A 23,015-nucleotide genomic window follows, 5' to 3' on the forward strand; every position below is an offset into this window, starting at 1 on the left:
CAAAGATTTCCGGACACTACCGAGACAGGGGTTCCATTTTTGGGGAGACTGGACATGGGCAGGGTTCCGGCAACCGCGGCAGCTGTCAAGGGGTCCGGGTCAGCCCATCAGATTTGGGATGGGGGGCTGATGGATAGATTATCATGGCTGGAATTTGGAGCAGAGAGGCGTGTCAAGCGAGCACGATAAAGTGAGCTCGGCGTTTGGGCAAGCGCGGGATGGATGCGTGCCCATGCAGGAATCCCCCCGCGCGTCTCTTGATAGTCGGGTGGGAGTTGAGTGGGAGTCGGTGGGGAGGAGCAGGGGCTCTAGGTCGTGTGGCGATCTTCGATGGCGGTGATCAAGACCTGAAGACGGCCATCTTCCAAGGTAACAGTAAAACGTAGGCTGTTCTTCGCGTGGCGTCTTGGGTGCTGATGGGGGTCGACCCATCCGAGAAGACGATCGACTACCTATCACCACCATGTTGAAGCCTGTGAGATTGTTTTCATAAAGCTTGCAGGCGAGAGTAGAAGAAAATTGAGCTTGAGACGATGAAGAGGCAAATCCTGGCCAGACCCCCATCCTCGAGGTCAAATAACCACAATCAAAGTCCTTCGAGATGTATGCTGTTCGTCATTTCAAACGAGGCGATCAGCTCACGAATTCTACCACGTTAATGCAGACACCTTCACATCCCTCACTAGGACTAGCGCCCTGGCTGCTCTAACGAGCAGGTGCCAGCCATTCTCCAGCACCGCCGTCATCGACAGGCGAGGCTTGTTCGTTTCGGAGCACCAGGTACACGCACATATTTATCAGTTGTTGGTAAGCCGGAAAGGGAACACCGGCATATAACTCCCAGATAGCCCATATTCCCTGCGCCATGCGTGCGTCGTCAGTGCCAATATAGGGCGGAATGATGGCCTGGCCTAAGTGAACCTCGCACATGGGCGGGCCATCTGTGCGCCCGTCCGAGTCATCACGAAAGATGAAGTGCTCAGGCCCTCTGTATGCTTTGTCCATATCGTCGTTGACGAAGACGAAGTCATGAGAGCGCAGCGTAGCATCCGTATATGCCTTTCTGCTTTGGCTTTTGCCAAGCGGCTCCGGATATCCCACTCATCCTCAATACCACGGCTTCACACTCTAGCCTCGAGGGCGTGAAGATTTAGGGTTCGATGATTGCGTAGCAGGTAAAAGGAAAGCTGGGATAGGCCTCTATCCGCTTGATGCCCTCTGATGGGATATCAAATACGGGCGCAGTTGCTTTGGAGAAGCTCTTGGATGCCTTGCTTCAGTACCGCTCGCCTACTACAGCGGTACATTCAACCGCTGGCAGCATTTTCTCTCGAACGGCATTCTGAGCCGCGTGGGCGGCCAATTGCGAGGGCGAAATGAAGTGACAGTTGCTCCATCGAACTCGTGGACGGGGCCGCCTCATTGCATCGGAGATGCAAAGTGCGAACCTGTCGTTATGTGCGTTTTGGCTTCAAGATTAGGGTGCCTATGCTCACACCGGCGGACGAGCCAGAGATGACGATGCGTTGCTCTGGCTGCATACCTGCATGTGGAGACCTGATGAAACGAAGAGAGACGGCCGTTGAGAGGCTGACTTCTACAGACTAGGCGACAAGCTGACCACGCATGGCACGACACAACCACGATACCGACAAGACATTGGTGACCGACGGTATGTTGAACTCGAGATGAGTTCATTATCGAGTAGTCCTGGTTGGGGGGTTGACAACAAAAGAAAATAAGTGACGTGGTGTCCAACAGTGGAGGGTTTTTAGATGCTGCGCCGCCTACCTGCCTAACTTTATGACATGTCGTCACTACCTGAGGTACCTACCTACCTACAGACCTAGGAACACTTGGGGAAGTTACATTTGGGGATCCCAAGATGCAACCCGTGAAAGCACGCAAACCAAAGGGGTTTTACCATGGGCACTGGGCAGGTAGGAAGGACATACATGGTAGTGCTTGCCTTGGTAGATGCCTGGCCAAAGGAAATCGATGATTCAGAAAGTGCTCACACTATCATATAAGCCTGGCAAGAGCGGCTCGTATTAGATGCTAGTCTGTGTACATATACCTACCTACCCAATTACTCAGACATGTTGATTAGAATTCGAGGTACCGGGCAGATTAGGGAAGGTTGGTTCTTGCTGGGATTTCCCCGGACGCGGGCGAGATGAAGTTGGATGATCCCTAAAGCGGCATGACTTCCCCCACCCAGTCAGTACCTCTTGAGGTAGGGACCTCTACCCAACAGCCCCAGCAGCAGGTATACAGGGGATCCTTCACCGGTCTCTGGGAGTTTCCAGGGCCAGAAAGAACTGCCCAGGCCCCCCCCCCCTTCCCCTCACCCCTGGCACCTTCACCTCCATTTTTTTTTTCTTTCCCTGGCTGGTCCTGCAATACAACAACCACCTGCCTTGCCTCAGCTGCTGCACGGGGCTGACTGGGGGCCTGCCTCCGTAAATCGCTGTCACTGGTCGACGCATGTTGTCTCTCTCCTCTTTTCATGGCGTCCACCTCTTGGTCTCCTCCGTCCCATCGTCCAGCTTGAGTTTTAGTGCTTGAGGAGATTCTCAACGGAACACCGAACGACCGAAGCCTCTCTTGGGTTTCTATCCTGCCTACCCTCTCCAGCTCAACATGAGCTCCCAACCTCCTTGGATCTGTCACACTAGCCACACCCTTGGCACGCCATCCCCTACCTGCCTTGGCCTTACATCACCTCACCTTACCTACTCTACCTAAAGGTAGGTAGCTAAGGCTAGGTAGGGTAGCTAAGCCGGGTAGGTGGTTAGCTCACGTCCGAACCACGTTGCCTGCGTCTGAGCGTTCCACCCCGGGGAAGCCAGCAGCAGCTTCCGGCGACCAGTCGGTCGACCAAAAGGCAACCCGGTCGACAGCCTCGGATCACTGACCACCTCATTTGGTTTGCGGGAGCTTCCAAACAAGTCACAAACCCTGCGCGAAAAGCCATCGAATGCCATCATCATGCTTCGAAACCGGCCACGGCCGCGAGCCGACAAGCTGTGATAGCCTTGCTTTCCTGCGCCTCGTCATGACATGGCCTTGCAACTCAGTTTTCACTTTCCCTCTAGCCCTACCAGGACGATGCTGCCCGATTCGACACACCCTCTTCCGCACCTTTCTCATCGAACAACGTGGCTCCTCGAGCAGGCCTAGATTGTGCCAGATAACCCGGGAACCATCGATCCGAACGCTGCGGAAACGACACCGAGCTGACAAGGCCGGACTCGATGAAGCCCAAATTGCGCCTCGAGCCTTTGACCGAGCAGATTGTCAGTCGGCTTGTACAACAGACACCAGGTCCACGTCCAGGTCAGAGGTGCTAGTTCATCACTACGACTCCACTCACCCTGGCAACCTCTGTCGTCCGTTCCACTCACCCCCTGCCTATCCGGAGACTTGTCTCTGCCTTTGAGGTGATATCGCCTCGCTTGCCTCGCCTACTGGGCCAGGTCAATGCGATTGTGCCTTTGCGCCGTCGTTTCTGAGGGCGCCTTCGTCAGTGATTGACAACGGACACCAGTCTTGTCTGCCGCCCGGTAGAGCCGCGCCCCGTCCATCTCAACTGTTCGCATCTTCATTCGGACGCTCTGTCTTCACCACCGTTCCGTGTTGACCGTTCCGCGTTGACCGTTTGCTGCGTTGACACGGCATCGGATTTTGATCTGGCTAGGAGCAGTTTGCTTGCTTCTTTGGGCCCCATACCATCGTCATCCTGGCCTTCAAGCCTTGCGCAACGCGCACTACGACGTCTGCCCTTACTTCGCGGTTCCAGAACGAACCCCTCTCCCCCACTGACTGTCTCTCTCAATGGTTCCCTGCCACACGGGTCAGTCATTCTCACCACTCCAGCATCCATCCGTGCCCTCCTCCTCCTCCTTCCGATTTTCATAGTGGTTACCGTATAGCATACGTCGTGCATGTTCGTGCTTCACAAGCTTGTGCCTTCCCCAATCACTTGGCTCTCCCCTGCGATGGGTCGGCAGAGGAGGATCCCACACCACTCTTCTTCGGGGTACATGGTACAGTGAGTGACCATTGGCATGTAACCCCGGATCAGCTGCAATCGGCATCATGCAGTGTGCCCTGGGTCGCTCCAGGCTCCGTTCCCCGGCGGCCCACGAAAGACGTGACTTGGGTCCAGTCTCGCCGTTTGTCAAATCAGTCTCACGCCCATGTCACCTCTTCAGAAGAGGCCCCCCTCCCGACACACAGGAAGAGACACACACCTAGGGGGAGGGGGGGGCGAGCAAGGAGCTTGAGGGGGGCTCTTCCGTCCAAAGTTTGCTAGGTCATTTGGAGAATGCCTGTCAACAAACGTTGAAGTGAAGGCCTGTGTCCTCCCCCATTCATCACGTTCTTCTCTCTCTCACACACTGTTGCCCCCCATGCCTGGTAGAATCCCCCCTTGCACCTACCCCCCTGGAACCCGTGCGCGCGCGCGGGGGCAAGCACCTCAGCACCTCAGTTGTCACTTGGCCAGCCAGTTGCCGTAACAAGGTGCTGCTCGCGCCTCTGATGCCGGCGCTGGAGCTGGTATTTCGAGAAGAGAGAAAAAGCAATGACATAAAAAAAAAACACTGGACAGCCAAGGCTACGAGGACCACCACCCAGCCATCCACACGCCATGGGCCCGGACCAGGCCACGGACCAGACCACATTGGAGAGCATGAAGGCACGCACGCACGCAGTCGCACCCAATCCACACACCCCTCGCCCGCCATTCTGCATCTCCATCCCCATCCTTCTTCATACGGGAGAAACTCTGCATACGTACCTTACGCTATAGTCTTCTTTTCCTCTTTGGCCTTGTCAGAGGTACCTTCTGGGCCCCGACAGGGGGTGTGTGCAAAAAGAAACACGGGTGACAGACAGAGGTCGGGACTGGCAAAACGGCGACGCCCAAACTGACGGCACCTTGCCTTACCTTACCATGTTGCATCATCTCACGTCCTTTTCTCTCCCCTTCCGTCGTTTTCACCTCTTTTTCACACTTCTGCCCTCTTCTCCCCTCCTCTTCCATACCTCTGATGCAGCATGCCGTGCCTTGGGTGCCAGCGTGAATAAGCCTTCCCGCGCAAACACGTACCTTTGGCCATCGTCCCTTGGGCTCCAATCTTCTACATCCACCTCACTCTGCTTCCTGCCCCTCGCCTCGACGACAGCTCGTCCGTATATGCCACAGAATTGTTTCCCCAGCCCAATGACAACTGTCCCCCTTCCCTTTGCTGCTTGCCTTGATCAAGTATAAGAGAAACAGAAATCGACCACAATCTCGCTTCCCAATTCTTGAGACTCGACATATTTCGTCTTAGTCTCGTCACCAGATCCACCATACTATCCTGTCGACGCTGTACCATTTCCCACCAGCATCTCTCGCTCAGATTGCAACGTACTTGAGAGAACACCCCTGCGGTCCATTCAACATACGTCATGTCGACTTCTTCATATAACAGCCCATGCGGCCCCTGGCAGGATCGCTTGGAAGGTACGCCAGTCCCCAGTGTCGACCCATCACTTTGCCTTTCCAAGTCAAGCGCTGACCAAGAGCTGGCAGATGCTTGTCGCGAGGCGAATATCATGCCGCCTGTCTTCCAAATCGTGTCTGATCGCCGTGGTAAGGACCAACTGCACCTGAATAGCTCGAGGGTGCCCGTTGCTAATGACTGATGCCGCAACCAGGAGGGCGTACTGCCTGGTCCAGCAGAGTGACAGTTCACGGGCGAACCCATTCGGCAAGATTCTGGTACGACGGCAAGAACCTGAACAACGCAAAGGAAGATGCTGCTGAACTGGCCCTCAACTACCTGACGACCTCGAATCCCAGCTCGCCATCCACCAGCCGCGGGAGTTGGTAGAGACGGAAAGCTCGCAGACGCCGGGACGAAATCCATACGACCAGCTCGAGACCAGTCTGGCGCCTATCTCTTTCGTGCCGCAACCCTTTCTCGATATTTCCCTGACGACGCGACACTGTATGATACTTCTGGAGTTGGGGAATTTGGGGTTATACTAGCCGTCGCCACACGGCATACAAAAAAAGGGAACACACGGCAACGGCGCACCACCAAACACGATGCTCTTTTTTTTTGTTCTTGGTTCTCGGACGGCAAGTTTGTGTGGAGGATATTTGCCACGGGCAGACAAGAATGCAGGGCGTTGGCAGACGCAAGGCATCAATGATTTTGTCTCTGCACTGGCGCCGATGGGAGGATCTCATGCCCGATTTGGCCTCGGCCTTCCGTCTCTTCCTGCACATTGGTGGTTTCGCTACGTACACAATTGCAGAGGACCCAAGCACACGATACACGGAGCCAGGTCACGCCTTCCGAGCGCACAACAGAAGGGGAGGGCAGTTTTGTTTTACTAGGGGCAACCCAGTCTGCTCTCGGGTTTTGATATTTCTTTTCTTTGTCTCTTCCAGCTCGGGCGAATCATGAGGGGGGAAGACAGGAAGAGGGAATTGGCGGTGTTTTTGACAACGGTCCACCAGCAATATCACACAGGGCAAAGAAATGTCCGGAAAGAAACAGGAAGCTGGGACTAAGAACGGACGGGTTCCCCTTCAGAACTTACCGGCCTCGCTAGCTGAGCATCTGATAGTCAGTGAAAGCGCCCCCCACCCCCTTCCCGGGCACGGGGGCGCATGTTTTCTTTTGCTGCTGCGGCTCCCCATCTCGAGATTTGACTGGGGGGGACGTACCTTGTTGCCTTGACGCAATCGTGATCATGGGGCGTGTTGTCTCAAGTGATGCAGGATCGGAAGTATATCTGTGATCCCAGATGCCGGGTGGCCACCTGACAGAGACGCCGTGGGTTGCTGAAGTGTGAGGTTTGAGAGAATTGGGAACCCGCCGAAGGTGTAACGTTCCGGGCGCGTCCCACTCCTCCCCTCTTCCCTTCTCGGCAGGACTAGGATCCTTTGACCCATCAAACGCACAGGATGCCCAATGTTTCGTTTCTCGTCGTGCTTCCAGGGTTGTGGCGAAAAGAACAACGGCCCCCTCCGTCACTCGACGTGGTCAAATCGCCCGCTCTGATGGGGAATGCGCCCGCCCTATGCGGGTTTTTTTTCTCTCTCTCTCTTGTTGACCGGTCTCCAAGACGGAAGGTCCTTTCGGATGTCTCAATGGACACCGGTCAGCGTGACACCCCATGATATGCCCACACTCCGAATGGCATGTCGGGGGAGGCCCCATGAGGGAAAAGGGAAACGCTGTGGTCAGGTGGACTCTTTCGGAAGAGCCGCTGGATGCCGCCCGCGGGATGGGCTTGCTCGGCAGCTGTTCATCGAAGCAAACCCCCGCCTCTCCTTTCGAACCCCCCCCCCCCCCCCCGGGACTATTGCATAAGGTACCTCCGGCGCCCTCTGATGCGGAGTGATAGTTGGCCAGAAGGGGGGGGTTGCCATGGGGTGTGAACTCGTGTGGTATGATGGCATCAGCGTGTCATGATGGATGCTGATGACTTGCGTTGAACTGTCGAGTGAAAGCCGTCAACAGCCATGAATCCCTGGTGCCACCCGTTTGGTGGTTCGCAGGACATGGTAGAGAGCCAATTCCCCCCTTTGCTCTTTGCCGCGTGGATGAGAGCTGGCGTGCCACATTTCTCAGCACGTGACACCGTCTGTCAAGCCACAGGAGGGACCCACCCCCCTGCCTTTTCGCGTTGGCTCACGGGACGATCCGCGCGACGTTCAATAATTTTGCGAGCAGCCTCACGAGCGGACGTACTGGCGAACCGCGACCCTATTTTCTTCGAAGTCCACCTCCGGCCAGTCCAGTTCACATCAGCCCCCGGCGACGTCACGCTGCTGGAGACAGCCTCCCCCTGGTCTTCGAAAACAAAACACAAGAACCGCCTGTTGATCATGTCGTTACGCCCTACCCTTCGCGCCGCTAGCAGGGCGCTGGCGATACGATCGAGGCCGGCGCTGCCCAGGCACGAGGCCCTCGGATGGTCCCTTGCGAAACGACGATATGCCGACGACGCGGTGCAGAAGAACCCCTCGAAGCCAGTGGATGCCGCAGCTGCGCGGAGGACCAAGGAGGACCTCGACGAGGAGGCGGTGATGGACCAGCTGGAGGCCGCATTGGCGAACCTGCCGAAAGAACAACCGAGACGCAAGGCGAGGAAGGGAACGGACGAGGTAAGGAACCCGGACACAGACCTCATTGCACTCCCCAGGCGGCCAATTGGCGGGGAAGAAGAAGGAGAACGCTCGGGGTAATGAGCAGCTTGTGGCTGACATGCAGCAGAAGCAGCAGGATGCCCTGGCCGAGGAGGCTGCGGCCGACGACTCGGGCATCACGGTCGAGCAGGCGGTGCGGGAGCTCGAGCAGGCTGCCAGGGCCAATGCCGGGCCCGGCATGAAGGACGGCCTGACGCCGAGCCAGATGGAGCACCTGTACCGCGAGGGCTCGATCCCGCCTACCGTGTCCGACGGCGACGCCCAGCGCGACCTCGAGGTGCTCGCGTCCGGCGGCCTACTGGCCGACTCGGCGGCCGCCGACGTGCTCGGCACCGATGAGAAGGGCCGGTCCTACAAGTACCCGCTGCCCGCGCCCCTGCCGGAGAACAGCAAGCTTCAAGCCCGGTATCACCCTGTGCTGGAGCAGCTGACGAACGTTATGATGAGGCACGGCAAGAAGAGCGTCGCGCAAAGGGTGAGTCCTCTCCCCCTTCCCCCCCGGCACAGCAAGCCGAGCTACAAGTCGAGCTAGAAGGGGCACATCAATATTTGACAAAAAAAGACATGTCACTAACACGTGCACCCTCCTTCGCAGAACATGGCCATGATCCTCAACCACCTCCGCACGGCCCCGGCCCCGATCCTCAGCACCAAGAACCCCCTCATGGCGGGCCACCCGCCGGGCTCGCACTTCCCCCTCAACCCCGTCATGTACCTGACCATCGTCATTGACAGCGTGGCGCCCCTCGTCAAGGTCCGGTACATCCCCGGCGCCGCGGGCGGTGGCCGCGCCCTCGAGATGCCCGGCCCGCTCGCTGTGCGACAGCGCCGCCGCCTGGCGTTCCAGTGGATCCTCGACGCCGTCGCCAAGAAGAGGTCGACGGGCAGCGGCCGGACGCAGCTCGCGCACCGCATCGCCAACGAGATCATCGCCATTGCCGAGGGTCGGTCCGGCGTCTGGGAGAAGCGGATTGCCGTGCACAAGCTCGCCACGTCGACGCGAGCCAACCTGACGGCGCAGCAGGTCAGGACCGGCACCGGTAAGAAGTAGGTCTAAGGCAGCTTTTCCTCTCTAGAAAGAGGAGGGGAGGCTGCATGGGGCCGAAGCCGGGGGGGACCGCTGAGAGGCGCTGACGAGAGCCGGCCGGCTCTGGGGCTGGCCGTTGTAACAAAATGTTTCGGTGTATCTGTTGTACTATACCGGCTGTACAGATGGGTTTCCAATGATGAGAAGCTTGTGCCATGTCACTTCGGTTTGGTTCGTGTAATTTGTTGATGAACGACGTGCCTAGATGGTACGATTCCCTACCCTTTGGTGACAGGTTTGCTCGTAGAAGGTGAAGCAAGCTGTTCCTCTTCAGCATGCCATGATGTATGTAGCCATTGGCTAGGGTCCTCCTGTTTCGCCAGAGTGCTGAAGCGACACTCCATCCGCCAGCGTCAGTGGCTAGACTGTTGCCTTGTTGGCTCGATCTGTCTTTCATCGCCTCAACAGCATGTCATCTCCGGCTTAGATTCACGGCGTCCCCGCTGCTTCATAGTGCAGCCGATATGATTCTATTTGCTTTGCACATCCGAGTACTTCGTGGTGCCTGGGCGTCAGGGTGCTAGGCGGGGCGTGTGACGACCACTCTCCGGCGCATCCGTGGGCGACTTGCAGCCGCAGGGTCGTAGACTGATGTCCAAGGCCGACGAGACTCGTCCTAGATAGAGCATGTATGAAGGCATGCGAGTGAATGAAGCCATGCAAATCGTGCGTGCAGCCCTCGTGGGAACGCGGTGAACCTCTGCTGTGGCAGAACGTCAAGCCGCCCATGCCCTGGAGCTTAAGGGAATGATTCAGTGTGCAGCATTGAATAAACTTGAGTGGCAGATTGCTTCGCACATACGACTAGCTGTCTGTATCCTGACAGGCGCCAACGATGGGGAGTCTGGGCGACTGTTAAGCATATTTTTTGGTGTGCCAAACTCTTGGGTCAGGACACCATTCTTTCCATAAACACCACACACATAGTGACCAACTGATGCCTGAATTGTTAAAATGGGATTGTTAAAAAGCAGATGGCATTCCTATGACGAGGAGCCATGGCAAACATGACGGGCACTTCCCGAACCGCCATACTCATGTAGCTTCGTGACCGTTTTGGCTGCTGAATATGGCCCGACGCTGCACAGAACCTCGAAGTGGGCCGCGATGTGTCAATGCTTTCGATCTCCTCGTTCTCAACGTGATCCAGACCTGACGCCAAGCCTTGCCACGACGCCTCCAAGTCATAGCCGGACATGTCGGCTCGCCCTGGGATGCCGGCAGCGATGTCGGCCTCGCCTCGCAGTTCGTTCCTGGCATGAACAGCTGGGGCTAGTGCAGGTCCGAGGGGGGGCGTCCCTCGTCACGAGAAGCGCGCTATTGGATTGCTCCTCACGGCGTGCCCCGGCAGCCCCTCATGGGTCGGGGTCTTGATGAAATTTTATCAGATGATCTGATAAGATTAGATGGATCGCGGCAATATGATTGGTGATCTAGCACAGGGGTGCCCACTCAGTTCACGATGCCCCGGCTGTCTTGGCAATCAGATAACTCAGTCTCTAGGTATGCATACTGTCGGCCGAATGGCCAAGTTCTATGAGTCGGCGGTCTTGGCTCTCTTCGCGTTGCGACTTGAGCCGGGCTGGCCTTGCGCGACCTGATTATCTGGTGCAGGCATATAATCCCTCGCCCTGCCCAGGTAATTTTCAAGGTTCTGCTGCCCTCTGTCTTCTCACTCGCTACGTTGTCTGTTTTGGCGCGCTTCTGATCCTGGATTGTGGTCTCTCATTCCTTCATTCACTGAACCCCATACCCAGTCAGAATGCGTTCGTTCGTTGCCTCTGCCCTGCTCGTCTCGAGCTCCGTGACTGCCGCCTCGGCGTCCCTGGCTCCCAGCTGGGACTGGCCCGATGCCATGCCCATTGAGGCTCGTCAGGCACCCGGCACCCCTCGGTTCCAGTGCCACGAGGACTGCGGTAAGCAGAGAGCACTCGAGGTCTGGCTCGCCAGGCCGGCCTGCCGCGAACCCTCCCCCACTGACATTTCCAGGCACCACCATCTCGCTTAGCCGTGTCGAGGGCTACTGCACCAACGCCGAGTGGCGCGGCCGCTACGATGCGTGCATGATCTGCGCCAACACCGAGGGCATCTGGCAGTTCTACCGCAACGCCATCACGCCGGCCGCCGCCGCCTGCGGTCTCACGGCCGAGCCGTCGCCCAGCGGCTGGGTGCCGACGCCCACGTCCACGGAGGCACCGGCCCAGCCCAGCAGCGAGGCGCCCGTTGTACCGCCCAGCAGCGCCCCTGCTCCCGTTAACCCTGTCAGCAGCGCCCCTGCTCCTGTCGATCCCGTCAGCAGCGCCCCCGCCCCCGTCGACCCCACGAGCACCGCCGCCTCTGCCGTGACCAGCGCCGCCGTCTCTGCCGAGCAGCCCAGCGTCATTGTCCCCCCCCCCGGGTCCTCGGCTGCCGGCGTTCCGGCCAGCAGCCTCATCAACTCGGCCGCCGCCGGCGAGCCGACCTCTTCTGCCGTCGAGCACCCTGTCAGCAGCGGCGCTCCCTACTCCGTGGAGACGCACTCCCACGCGAACGGAACGGCCGCCCACACCAGCACAGCGCCCTGCGAGACCGACGCCAACGGCGTGCCCACAGGCCAGGGCAAGCCCACGACGCTCGTCACCAAGATGACCGAAGTCCCCGGCCACGTCGTCGTGCCGACCAAGTCTGCCGACGCTCCTGTGCAGCCCGCGCCCCCCGCGCATACGCCCGCCACCGGCTCGCCTTCTCACGTTGCCACGGCGCCCGCCGTCGTCGAGAGCGCCGATGCCACGGACGGCTCGGTGGTGAGTTTGCATCGTGCAGGTCTGGAGTTTGCGGACGAGTTTGCTGATCTGTGATTGCTAGCCTGTGCCCTCTGTTGTCGAGGTTAGCGGAGCCGGCAGAACGGTTGGATCGGCGATTGCTGCCGGTGTTGCTGCCATCGTAGCGGTTGCTGCTCTCTAGACAGCTCTCTAGACAGGAAGGGTGTGGTCAGTCGATCATTATGCACGATGACACCGTGGTATGAGCTGATGGAACATGGTGTACATGCATATTCATGTCAATAGTTTTCTGACGTTGCTCGTTTGCATTGATGACGTGAATGGGAATGAGCTGTGATCGAGGCAGACAATATGGAGTGGCACTGTCACGTGTCAGTGTCTGTGTACATGGCGCTCTCGGATGTCTTCCGACGACTCGACCAGAGCTTCCACTTTGCGACTGCGCCCGCGCCCCTACACTACTGTAGGGTGTGCTAGTGTATGGCTCGACATGTCCGATCCTTGTCTGACACGGAGCAGATTGAGAGTCGAGACGCATGCTAGCGTGAGGCCGCCCGCGTGAGCCTCCCTCCATTCCAGAGCGCCGGCTGCATCTGGGTGAGCGTCAGCTCGTCAGAGGTCGCAGGAGGGGAGGCAGCAGGTGGGCAGCGAGGCACACCTTGTCACACCTGGAAACAGGTACCTGTGCACTGCAAACCGCCGGCGAGACAGAGGTACCTTTCGGGGTCCTCGCCTCTGTGAAGCTGCTGCATTCAGATCAGCCCATCCACGTGGAAACCGCCTGCGCCAAGACTGAGGCAGAGACAGACACGAGAGAGAGAGAAGAGAGAAACACCCAGACCACGTCCACGTCGTATTCGTCAGGATCCATTGTGACTTGTACTTTTCTTTCGGGCGGCTGGCGCCTGGTTTTGCACAGCCCTGTCGTTGTCGGAGGGGAAAGAGGCGAACCAAGGGTGCGTGTGACTCTTCATCGACGGAACCGCTGTAGCGTCCTTGTCTACAGCGCTTGACGCAGCGGGCGGTGCCCCCGCGGATCGTCATGGAGGTCCCGAGTCCAGAGAGAGGGAAAGAGAGAGACAGAGACAGACAAGAGAGAGAGGGGCGGGCAAGAGTGGGCACGGGCAGGTAGGCAGTACCTGAGCAACAGGGCTAACCCAAGAACGTGCAAGAGCGGCTGTTCTACCCCTCACGCTGATGCTGTCGCTGCTGCTTCTGCTTGACTCCCCCGCCCATCAGCTCCTGCTTGCCTCGCTCATGCTCTGCACCCTCACTGGCTGCATCCTGGCTGAGGAAGGAACCTACCCTGCCCTGCCTGCCTCCCTGGCACCCAGACAGGCCAGGCTACCTTACCTTAATTCATCGAACCTGCCGCCCTCAGCCAACCAGCATCTCGCTTGTCGGCCCTGCCCCTACCCACCCTGCCACTTCCCTCCACCTCGACCTCCACCTTCGACCTCCATCTCACGTCTGGCTCGTCAATCAACCCATCATTACACCCTTTCCATACCTACCTACCTACCTACCTACCTTCCTCTCACCTTCCAGTAGTCTTATCTTCACCACCACACACGCCCCCTCACGAACTCTTGCAACGAGCCCATTACACACCATCTGCACCCGCCTCACGTACCCATCGCCATTGACCTAGGACGAATCTTTTCCGTTCACCGTCACCGCCGCCGCAATGGCGCGCAATCAGCCCATGAGCATGGAGGCCATGCTGGACGAGGAACGTAAGGAGGTCCTCGCCCTGCTCGAGGGGCGCTCGTCCCCCGAGGCCATTCGCTCGACCTCGCCCTACACGACGCCTCGCTCGCCCGTCATGAGCATGCTCGACGTCGTCGACGATGCCGCCAGCACCTCGAGCAAGAGCCCGCCCCGCGTCGCCCCCGTCCGCAGCATGCTCGACGTCGACAGCCCCCCCATGCACCCCGTGCGCAGGAGCATGCTCGACATTGACGTCCCCGCTGCCGGCCACGCACCCAGCGGCCCCAACTCGCCCGTCGAGTCGAGGTCCTCTTTCCAGTCCAACCGCGCCCCCGCCCATCACCCGCGCTCCATGTCCGACACGAGCTCCAAGCCCAGCTTTGGGCCTCGTGCCTCCATTGGCAGCCGTCTCGACCCCACCGCCGGCTACCAGTTCTCCGACATCAACACGAACAACATTGGCCAGGCCCTGCCCAAGAGAAACACCCAGGCCGCCAAGTTTGGCGCCTCGTCCTCGGGCAACGTCGGCAACACCAACGCCATGGCCGAGGCCCTGCGCGGCAGCGATCTCTCGAGCATCATCCTGCCGACCGACAGGACGGGGCGCCACGGCTCCGTCTCGGGCCCCTCGGGCCGTAGAAGCTCGAGCAAGAACAACACAAAATCCAAGTCGCCCCACGGCAGAATGGGCTTCCGCTCCCCCTCGCCCAACGTCTCGGGCCATTTCCAGCAGATCCCCGGCACCGCCGTCCTCGACGACGGCCGTGTCGTAGACATCAGCAACGCCTATCGCAAGCTGTCCGACGCCAACCTCGCCTTTTCTGCCGGAAGTCTTTCGGGGCTGGCGCATCGCAAGTCCAACGCGTCCGACAATGCCAACCACGGAAGACTGGCCAAGGATTACCTGAGCCCGGACGGTGAAGATCTCGAGGACAGCAGCGACGAGGAGCCGAACAACGACAGCTCAGACGACGAGGGGACAAGGGGGCGCAAGCTCTTGCCAGAGTCTCGCGATGCCAAGGCCAAATCGACGCCAGCCGCCGCAGCGGGGCCGCAGCGACAGACGCGCAGTCTGCTGGCGGCCGCCGAGGAAGAACGTGAGTCACGCAGGCATACAGGGTAGGTCAACGCAGTGTGCTGACGTCCATCCAGGTATTGAAGTGTCCACCAATCAGCCAAACCGACAGCCCGGGTACAGGTCACTCTTCGACGAGCCCGAGATCACAGTCACGGGCCCCAGTGGCGAGAGGGCCAAGCCTTCCAAGCCCGGTGTCCATCCCTCAACAGCATTCGATCAGAGCCCGACGTCGGGCCCGCCAAGCGCTGTCGACTCCGACGAGGAGGCAGACCTGACGGACATCAAGCGAGCACAAAAACTGGCCTTCTCCATGACACCCGTCATCTCGACGCCCGACTCCCATCGCACCATTCGCATCGTGTATCGAGGTGAATTCGACGAGCTCGAGCGCGCGGCGGACGAAGAGGGCCGCACGTTGCGAAAGTATCTCGTGGCGACAGATCTCAGCGACGAGTCGAGCCACGCGCTGGAGTGGACCATCGGCACAGTCCTCCGTGACGGCGACACGCTCCTCGCGATCTATTGCGTCGACGAGGAGACGGGCATCTACGCGGACGAGAATGTGCTGATCCCCGACGAAGTCAAGGCGCACAAGGAGCAGGCGGCGGCGATCAATGCAGTGACGGCTGGCAAGGACGGACAGGGCAGCGCGAATCCGGCGCCCATCTTCCCGCACATTTCACGAGCGACGGCCTTGGGTTTCGGGTCTAGGAGCTCGTCGCCGGCGCCGGCCAGCCGGGACAGGGGCAGGGCGGAGGAGGAGCGGCAGCGGGCAGTGGAGGAGATCACGGAGCGGGTGACGAAGCTGCTGCGCAAGACTAAGCTGCAGGTGCGTGTGGTGGTCGAGGTCCTGCACTGCAAGAACCCCAAGCATCTCATCACGGAGGTGATTGACCTCGTCAGCCCGACGCTGGTCATTCTGGGCAGTCGGGGCCGCAGCGCACTGAAGGGGTACGTTTTGACCATGGCGGCACGCTGTTCTTCTTTTTTCTTTTTTTTTTTTTTTTTTTTTTTGCCCCTTCTTCTTTCTTCAACTAACATGCGGCAGCGTCATTCTGGGCTCGTTCTCCAACTATCTCGTCACGAAGAGCTCGGTGCCGGTCATGGTGGCACGCAAGCGGCTGAGGAAACACAGCAAGTACAAAAAGGGGCCGATGGGCCAGGTCAACAACCTCAGCAACCCGGCGAGCCGCAGTCTCGCGAACGCCAAGATCGATTAGAATGGTTACGGGTTTCCGAGTCGGCGGGGTCTCGTGGCAGCACCAGAGGCAGGCGTGGAGGTAGAGGCCGAGGACGAGGCGGGAACAGGGGCACGGGTAGGGGCATTCGCAGAGGCAGACGAAGAGAGGCCGAGGTCAAGGCGGTCATCGTCTCTGCGCAACAAGAAAGCAGAGCAGGAGGCGCATGCGGCAGGGCAAACGCACGCAGAAGATATGACTCGAGCGCACGCGAGACGCCGAAAGTCGATGCTCGGGTGAGGGGATGCTGTGATGGCCAGAGGGTGGGGGGCAGGTAGGCTGCCGGGCGGGTCAGCAGAGAGAGTTGAAGACAAGAAGAGCAAGGAAATATCCTGCAGCGACAGCGCTTGCGGCGTTTTGGGACGATGGTTTTGACGGGTGAAGGGGGGGGAGGGGGGAAGGGAACAAGCGAAAAATCCACGATGATTCATGCCATGACCATGTCATGACCATGCCGTACCCAATCGGGTACTGGGCAGTAGCAAATCTGTTTTTGTTTAAGTGGTTGCAGCACGTCGCGCGTGGTGTATCGTGCAGTGGTCGCGATGTTTGGATGTGCGGGCGCGGGGTGATAAGATACGGAGTAAACACACCAAACACGTGGCTGTGGACCGTGATTGGCAGATGGGCCCCAGCATGGTGGGCAAACGGCAGTTGGTGCACGGACCACTCACAGGCCCACCGTTCTAGACGTGTCACTGGCCCCACCCATCCGTGACCATCTGGCGACCTTTTGGCGTCGGGATTTCCCCCTCGTCACCAGATCGGGACTGACCCCTCCCTGGCCATCGCCTATCCATCGATCAACCCGTCGAATCCATCCATCAATCCATCATTGCTTCGCCCCAAGCATTCCAACCATTGCCTCCATAGCCATATTTGTTTTGGTCGGACGCCCCGACCGACGGCATCTCTGCTCCCCCCTCCTTCCCGCAGGAAGACCCCTGTCGTGTTTCCGCCAGAGTCAGACACAACATCTCGAGCCGGAAAAGGAAAGGTGGACAGCGGGCTTGCACTTCTGGCCTGCTCCTCGATGGTGATTGGGCCAGGCATCTCAAACCTCCCTCTACTCCAAGGACCAGGACAGGGAGGGTGGTGAGAGAGAAAGGAGGGGAGGGGGGCCACTGACCGGGCACCTCGAGGCGGCGGTGGAACCGAGCGACGTCCTCCCAACCTCTCGATTTCGAGCTGGCCTTGGAGTCCGTGGCCCAGACGGCCGGCCTGTGGCCATTGAAAAGTAGGGGTGTCGTACCTTGCAGGTCTCTCTGGTTATTCGACACTCACATTCTGGGCTCTGCGACTGTCTGCCTTTTTTTACGCTTTCTCAACCTTCTTTTCGATTCAATCAACGGAACCTTGTCTGAGACGGACTGTATACTCGAATCGCCCAACATTTATTCTTCACCCAGCACCGGTGGGACGTACGAATCCCCTCCTCATCCGTCACGTACACACGACGCCCAAGCACGCCTCCATCACCTGCTGTCAGGCGCGGGCTGCCCATCTCCGTCGTGCCCGCCCGTGCCATGGTCTACTCGCTCGTCACGGTCAACAATAACGTGTCGCTGCTGAGCATCACCATTGCCCCGAGCGCCTACATCGCCTCCGTCACCTTGGCCTTTGTCTTCGTCTACCTCTACGTCATCCAGATCTCCTGGAAACCCACGTTGCTGCCCAACCTGCCGTACTTTGCCAAGCGCAGCGCCGCCACACGGAGCAGCAGCAGCAGCAGCAGCAACGCGGCCGCGGCCACGGGAACCGGCAAGGTCCTTCCCGCTCTTCCGGCGCCCGAGACGTCTGACGCGCTCGTGCTCGCCCACCATGACGGCACACGATCCTCTCGATCATCTCGACGCCTCGCTCCAAGACTTCGAGCCGACGACACCGCCGCACCCGCACTTCGGCTACCCGTCCCACCACTCTGGCTTCCGTTCCGACGACACGGAGAGCGACCTGCTCGACCCCGTCGACTCACCCGGTGGCTACAGTCCTCCGGCCTGGCGCCGTCTGGGAAACGGGAACCGCGACAGCGGCTTCTGGCGCAAGACTAACGACATTCTCGGCACGTGCCCGCCGCGGGACTCGCGCGCGTCGAGCCCCGCGTACGACGACGGCGACCTGCCGGGCGACGACGTCCTCGACCGCGCCGTGCGGACGAGGCTGCCGACGGGAAGCATGAGCCCCGACAAGCGCAGGTCGCCGAGCCCGGCGCCCAAGCGTGAGGAGACGACAACGCTGCAACTCGACGACATGGCCTGGAAGGGGTCGTCGAGTCTGGGTGAGGTGCGCAGCGCCGAGGGCCCCGACAATTACATCCGCTTCGCGTTGCGGGCGGAGGTGCAGCAGCGCACGGAACCGATTGAGCGGGCCGTCCATTTTCTGCGCGCGCGGTGGGCCGCCGCGACCAAGTCGTGGTCGTCGCTCCTTCTCTCCGTCCTCGTCGCCGTCGTCTCCGTGACAGCGCTCCGCAACCTCTTCCAGCCGGCGACGCCCAGGCCCGTGCCGGACCTCGTCAAGGTGGCGGGGATCGCGCGGTCGTTCGAGCCGCTCATCTACTTTTCGGAGAACGGCGCGTCGCAGGTCGGCGACCTGCAGGCGACGGGCGTGGCGGTGTGGGACCTCGGCGAGAGCGTGCGGTCGAGCAACATGACGTCGGCGCCGATCATCGTCAAGGAGCTCGACGAGCTCAGCGACAGCCTCAAGACGCTCGCCGTGGAGCTGACCAAGTTCTTCGCCAACGTCGACGGCGACATTGACGGCATCCTCCTCGTCATGGACTGGGCGCGGCGGGAGCTGGCGCAGGTGCAGCAGCTGGCGTCGCCGCCGCTGACGGCGGCGTTTGACAACGTGCACAACCTGCTGTCGCGGGCGGGGGTGCTGGAGACGCCGGCCGGCCGCCCGACGCGCGCGGGGACGCTCGTGACGGCGCTCTTCGGGCTGTCGAACCCGCAGCGCACGCAGCAGGCGCTCGAGCGGACGTTCCACGAGTTCCTGTCGGTGCTCGAGGAGGCGATCGAGGCGGAGCTGCAGCACTCGCTCGCGCTGTTCGGGCTCTTCGAGGCCATCGACCGGCAGTTCCTCAACCTCGCGCGGACGGTGGTGCGCGAGGCCAGCGCGCAGGAGGACATGCAGGCCGAGGTGCTGTCGTCGCTGTGGACGCGGATCCTCGGGGCCAACGCCGGGGCCGTGGCCAAGTTTGCGCGCAACAAGCTGCTGCTGCAGAACGTGCGCGAGAAGACGGTGCGCAACAAGGGCGTGCTCGTCGAGCACAACGGGCGGCTGCTGACGCTCAAGGCGAACCTCGAGAGCCTGCGGCGGAAGCTCGTCAGCCCGCTCGTGCGCAGCGTCAACTCGAGCACGCTGACGCTCGACGAGCAGGTGCGCGGGCTCGAGACGGTCGGCGGCTACCTCGAGGACGTGCGGGCGCGGCAGAAGGGCAAGCTCATGGCCATGCTGTACGGCGGCGCACGGGGGATCGACGAGCGGGCCCTGCCGTGATGTGGCCATGAGGAGGTCGTGTTTGGGTACGGCGTTTGGACGTACGACGTGGGGACGTTGGGACGGTCGCCAGGCTGGCAAGGGATGGATTGGCAGACGAGCATGTCAGGACTCGTGTGCAAGGCTGTGCATCATTTGGCGTTGGGGGGACCTCTGGTAGGGTTAGCTGTCGAATAGGATTCTTGCTGTCTTTTTTTTTGGCTGGCATGATTGCATGAACAAACACCAAGTCAACGAGGGCTTATGCTGCTCGCGAGATGCCACAGCATGTCGACGTCGTAGAAAAAGTGGATTCCGTCAGAGTCTTGCGACTGCAGGTCATCATCGCCTTTGGCCTCTCGCCTTTGGGTCTCTCGCCTTGGCTTCTCATCTTTGGCCTCACCCCGTCTGCATCGCCACCCACTCTCCGGCCTCTGTGAGTCAGACGTGAGGACGTCTTGCGTCACGAGACAGACACGGGAGAACATGAGGGATACTAAAGCAGGCAGCACGTCCTCCAGGGCCACCAACCACCACCACCATGACCACCGCACAATGACCACACACAGCAACCACAGACGAAGACCATCATCACCCCGACGGGCCCCGCCGCCACGGCCGCACACGGCCAAGACGCACACGTCCCTCGCCGCCCTGCCCACAGACATCCTCCTCGACATCATAGGCCACCTCGCCACGGCCGCCCCCGTCGCCCGCCTCGCGCAGACCTCCAAGGCGCTGCACGCCCTCGTCGCCGACGCCGGCTGGAAGGCGTTTCTCCGGCACGCCTTTCCGACGCTGCCGCAGCACCACCGTGACGACGCGCCCGCGCAGCCCTCCTGGGCCACGCTCGCGCGCGCCCTGACGGCGTCGGCGCGCCTGCGGGACCGCCACGCCTACGTGCCCGGCGTGTACACGGACGCGCGGGCCGCGAGCGGCAACTTCCTCGACGGCTACGCCGCGGCCCACGCGCACCCGTTCTCGCCCTGCGTCGACGCGCGGCTCGTGCACGCCGGCACGCAGGAGCTCGTCGTCTGGGGCGCCGGCGAGGACCTCGTCGGGCGGTTCAGGCACGTCAGCGCCAGCGCCGGCGCCGGCGACAGCACCGACGGCCGCGGCGCCGAGGCCTGGTTCCGTCTCGACGGCAAGACGGCCGGCCACAGGCCTGTCGGGGGCGACGTGACGGCCGTCAAGGTCGGCGCGCCGCGCGGCCGTCTCGGCCTCTTTGTCGGGCGCGCGTCGGGCGTGCTGGAGCTCGTGTCGGCCGAGGCGGGCGCCGACGATGCCGGCCGCGTCATCGCCGCGTTTGACGTGCCGCGGGGCGCGCCGCAGGGTGCGTCGTGGGGCAGCGTTGGCTTTGTCGACCTGTTTCCCGGCGATGCGATGCTCGTGTCCGGGGACCGCGCGAGGTTGGGCGTCTACCGCCTGCCAGACGAGCACGGTGACCACGGCCGTGACCATGGCCATGGCCATGACCGACAGCAGCAGCAGCCCGCGGCAACGTATTCGTTTCCCGGCCCCGGCGGAACGGCAGCGCCGCGGTTCCTCCACGCCGCGAAACCCCTCTCGGACACGACCCTCGCCTGCGCCCTCGGCGGCGACGACGAGCCGCTGCGCCTCCTGACGCTGACGCCCGCGGGGTCCCTCGTCCCGCTGTCGACCGGCAAGCCGCGGCGGCTCCTGTCGAAGCTGCCGTCCGGCGGAGGCACAGACAGCAGCAGCGGCAGCAGACAAACAACGGTGCGCGCGCTCGAGGTGCTCTCGCCCAACGTGCTCCTCTCGGCCTGGGACGACGGCGCCGTGCGGCTGACGGACCTGCGCTCGCCGCGCGCCGCCGACGCCCTCTTCCGCGACAGGGCCTACCAGCCCGACGAGCCGCTGTCGTCGCTGCTGGCCTGGGGCGGCGAGCGCTTCGTCGCCGGCAGCAACGAGCACGCCCACCTCAAGGTGTTCGACGTGCGGCGCCCGGGCGTCGGCTACGCGTACGCCGAGGCCGCGGCGCCGTGTCGCGCGTGGGGTCCCGTGCCGGCGCCCGCCGCCGTCTCTGTCACCTCTGCCACCTCTGCCACCACCTCGGCGGCGGGCAGGGGGGCGCGATGCCATGCGCTCTCGGGCCGGCGCTGCGGCTTCCACGCCTGTGTGCGCCACGCGCTGTACCGGCCGTCGAGCGTCGTCATCCTGCAGCCGCGGCCCGCGGCCCGCACGAGGCCGGCGCGGGTGCACGCGCTGGCCAAGGCCGGCGACGCCAGCGGCAGCTTCTACGTCGGGCTGCCGGGTGCCGTGGCGGAGATGAGGCTCGGCGAGCAGGACGTGGGCGTCCGGCCGCAGGAGGTGCGGGCCGCTGCCGTCCGCGGCTGGCGCGCCGAGGTCGCCGAGTACAGTTTCCTGGAGATTGGCGACACGAGGATCGACACGGTCATGGACTGGGACGGGCTGGCGTGGTCGGAGAGGGATCTCGGGCTGCGGCCTCGGGCTGGCGCGCCGAGGCTCGTGTCGAAGACGTCGTGGGACAAGGGGCGCGTTGGCGGCGAGGGGGCGTGGCACCGGTGGGATGCGCGGTTCTGGGCGAGGGAGCATTTTGAGGGTCATTAGTTTGTCGAGGCATAGACCGGATAGACTGGATAGACAAGAATGGCAGGCCGTGACGTGGACGAGGCGCAGATTGGTGGTTGTATTGCAGCAGAACGGCGTTGGCGTCTGGAGACGGTTTTGATATCATGAGAGTTCCTGTCAAGGCACTCTTTCTGAAACCAGTCTTCCATTCATGGCTTGATTCGCCGAGTTGACGTGATATTCAGCACCAAGCAAGATTCCCGAGATACATCTGCAAGAAGCGAGGTAGTATTTGTTGATGCCTCCACCGAACACGAGACGAGTTCTACTCTCGACTCTCCAGCTATTGCGCCGTGACATGACAATGCAAAGTCTGCACTGCCTTCACGTTTCTATGGCGTCCAGGCCGCTGTCATCGACTGCGTACGGCCGTTTACCTCCTACAACCCACGGAATCGGACCTGTCGACGAGCGCGAGACATCCTCTTGGTACCATGCAAGCAAGCAGTTGACCCTTGCTAGTGGCATGGAAAGGATCCAGCGTTGATAACTGGCGTGACCTCAACTTCATCTCCATCCACCACGGATATGTCGACAGCCAGCTTTCTTTCCATCGATCAGACGTCCATTACAGCAAACAGCATGACCAACTCAAACATCACGAACCTCAAGGACCCTCAGCACAGCCTCGCCAGAACGCAAATCATCATTGCCGGTATCTCCGGATCAAAAAGACGGATCAAAAAGAAGGCTCCGCCGCGCATCGGTCAACTGTAGCCTAAACTCATCCGAGACGCCTGATCCCTTCGCCCGACATGGATATCATGGGGGCCGTCGCGGATTGTGGGGGAAAAATACAAATGTACGGTGTGCGTAGACTCATCATCACCTC

The 23,015-nt window shown here is 60.9% G+C and overlaps 6 protein-coding genes across 6 annotated transcripts; all 6 read left to right on the forward strand.

Annotated features, from left to right (window-relative positions):
* Positions 1-5,460: 5,460 nt before the first annotated feature.
* On the forward strand, positions 5,461-5,885 carry D7B24_004767 (uncharacterized protein; the record flags this gene model as incomplete). The annotated part of the gene is made up of 3 exons (XM_028638932.1): positions 5,461-5,515; positions 5,585-5,644; positions 5,710-5,885. The coding sequence occupies 3 exons, from the start codon at positions 5,461-5,463 to the stop codon at positions 5,883-5,885; spliced, it is 291 nt and encodes a 96-aa protein (XP_028496473.1).
* Positions 5,886-7,897: 2,012 nt separating this feature from the next.
* D7B24_004768 (uncharacterized protein) lies at positions 7,898-9,269 on the forward strand (the record flags this gene model as incomplete). The annotated part of the gene is made up of 3 exons (XM_028638933.1): positions 7,898-8,176; positions 8,286-8,693; positions 8,814-9,269. 3 exons carry the CDS (start codon positions 7,898-7,900, stop codon positions 9,267-9,269), a joined length of 1,143 nt encoding a protein of 380 aa, XP_028496474.1.
* A 1,798-nt stretch (positions 9,270-11,067) lies between these two features.
* Positions 11,068-12,248, forward strand: D7B24_004769 (uncharacterized protein; the record flags this gene model as incomplete). Its single annotated transcript, XM_028638934.1, has 3 exons — positions 11,068-11,221; positions 11,295-12,088; positions 12,150-12,248. 3 exons carry the CDS (start codon positions 11,068-11,070, stop codon positions 12,246-12,248), a joined length of 1,047 nt encoding a protein of 348 aa, XP_028496475.1.
* A 1,506-nt stretch (positions 12,249-13,754) lies between these two features.
* On the forward strand, positions 13,755-16,075 carry D7B24_004770 (uncharacterized protein; the record flags this gene model as incomplete). The annotated part of the gene is made up of 3 exons (XM_028638935.1): positions 13,755-14,874; positions 14,930-15,806; positions 15,904-16,075. The coding sequence occupies 3 exons, from the start codon at positions 13,755-13,757 to the stop codon at positions 16,073-16,075; spliced, it is 2,169 nt and encodes a 722-aa protein (XP_028496476.1).
* Positions 16,076-17,619: 1,544 nt separating this feature from the next.
* On the forward strand, positions 17,620-19,591 carry D7B24_004771 (uncharacterized protein; the record flags this gene model as incomplete). The annotated part of the gene is made up of 2 exons (XM_028638936.1): positions 17,620-17,777; positions 17,887-19,591. 2 exons carry the CDS (start codon positions 17,620-17,622, stop codon positions 19,589-19,591), a joined length of 1,863 nt encoding a protein of 620 aa, XP_028496477.1.
* Positions 19,592-20,125: 534 nt separating this feature from the next.
* D7B24_004772 (uncharacterized protein) lies at positions 20,126-22,162 on the forward strand (the record flags this gene model as incomplete). Its single annotated transcript, XM_028638937.1, has 1 exon — positions 20,126-22,162. One exon carries the CDS (start codon positions 20,126-20,128, stop codon positions 22,160-22,162), a length of 2,037 nt encoding a protein of 678 aa, XP_028496478.1.
* Between the last annotated feature and the right edge of the window lie 853 nt (positions 22,163-23,015).

The sequence above is a fragment of the Verticillium nonalfalfae genome (assembly GCF_003724135.2).
Source record: "Verticillium nonalfalfae strain VnAa140/NRRL 66861 chromosome Unknown scaffold_28, whole genome shotgun sequence".
NCBI lineage: Eukaryota > Fungi > Ascomycota > Sordariomycetes > Glomerellales > Plectosphaerellaceae > Verticillium > Verticillium nonalfalfae.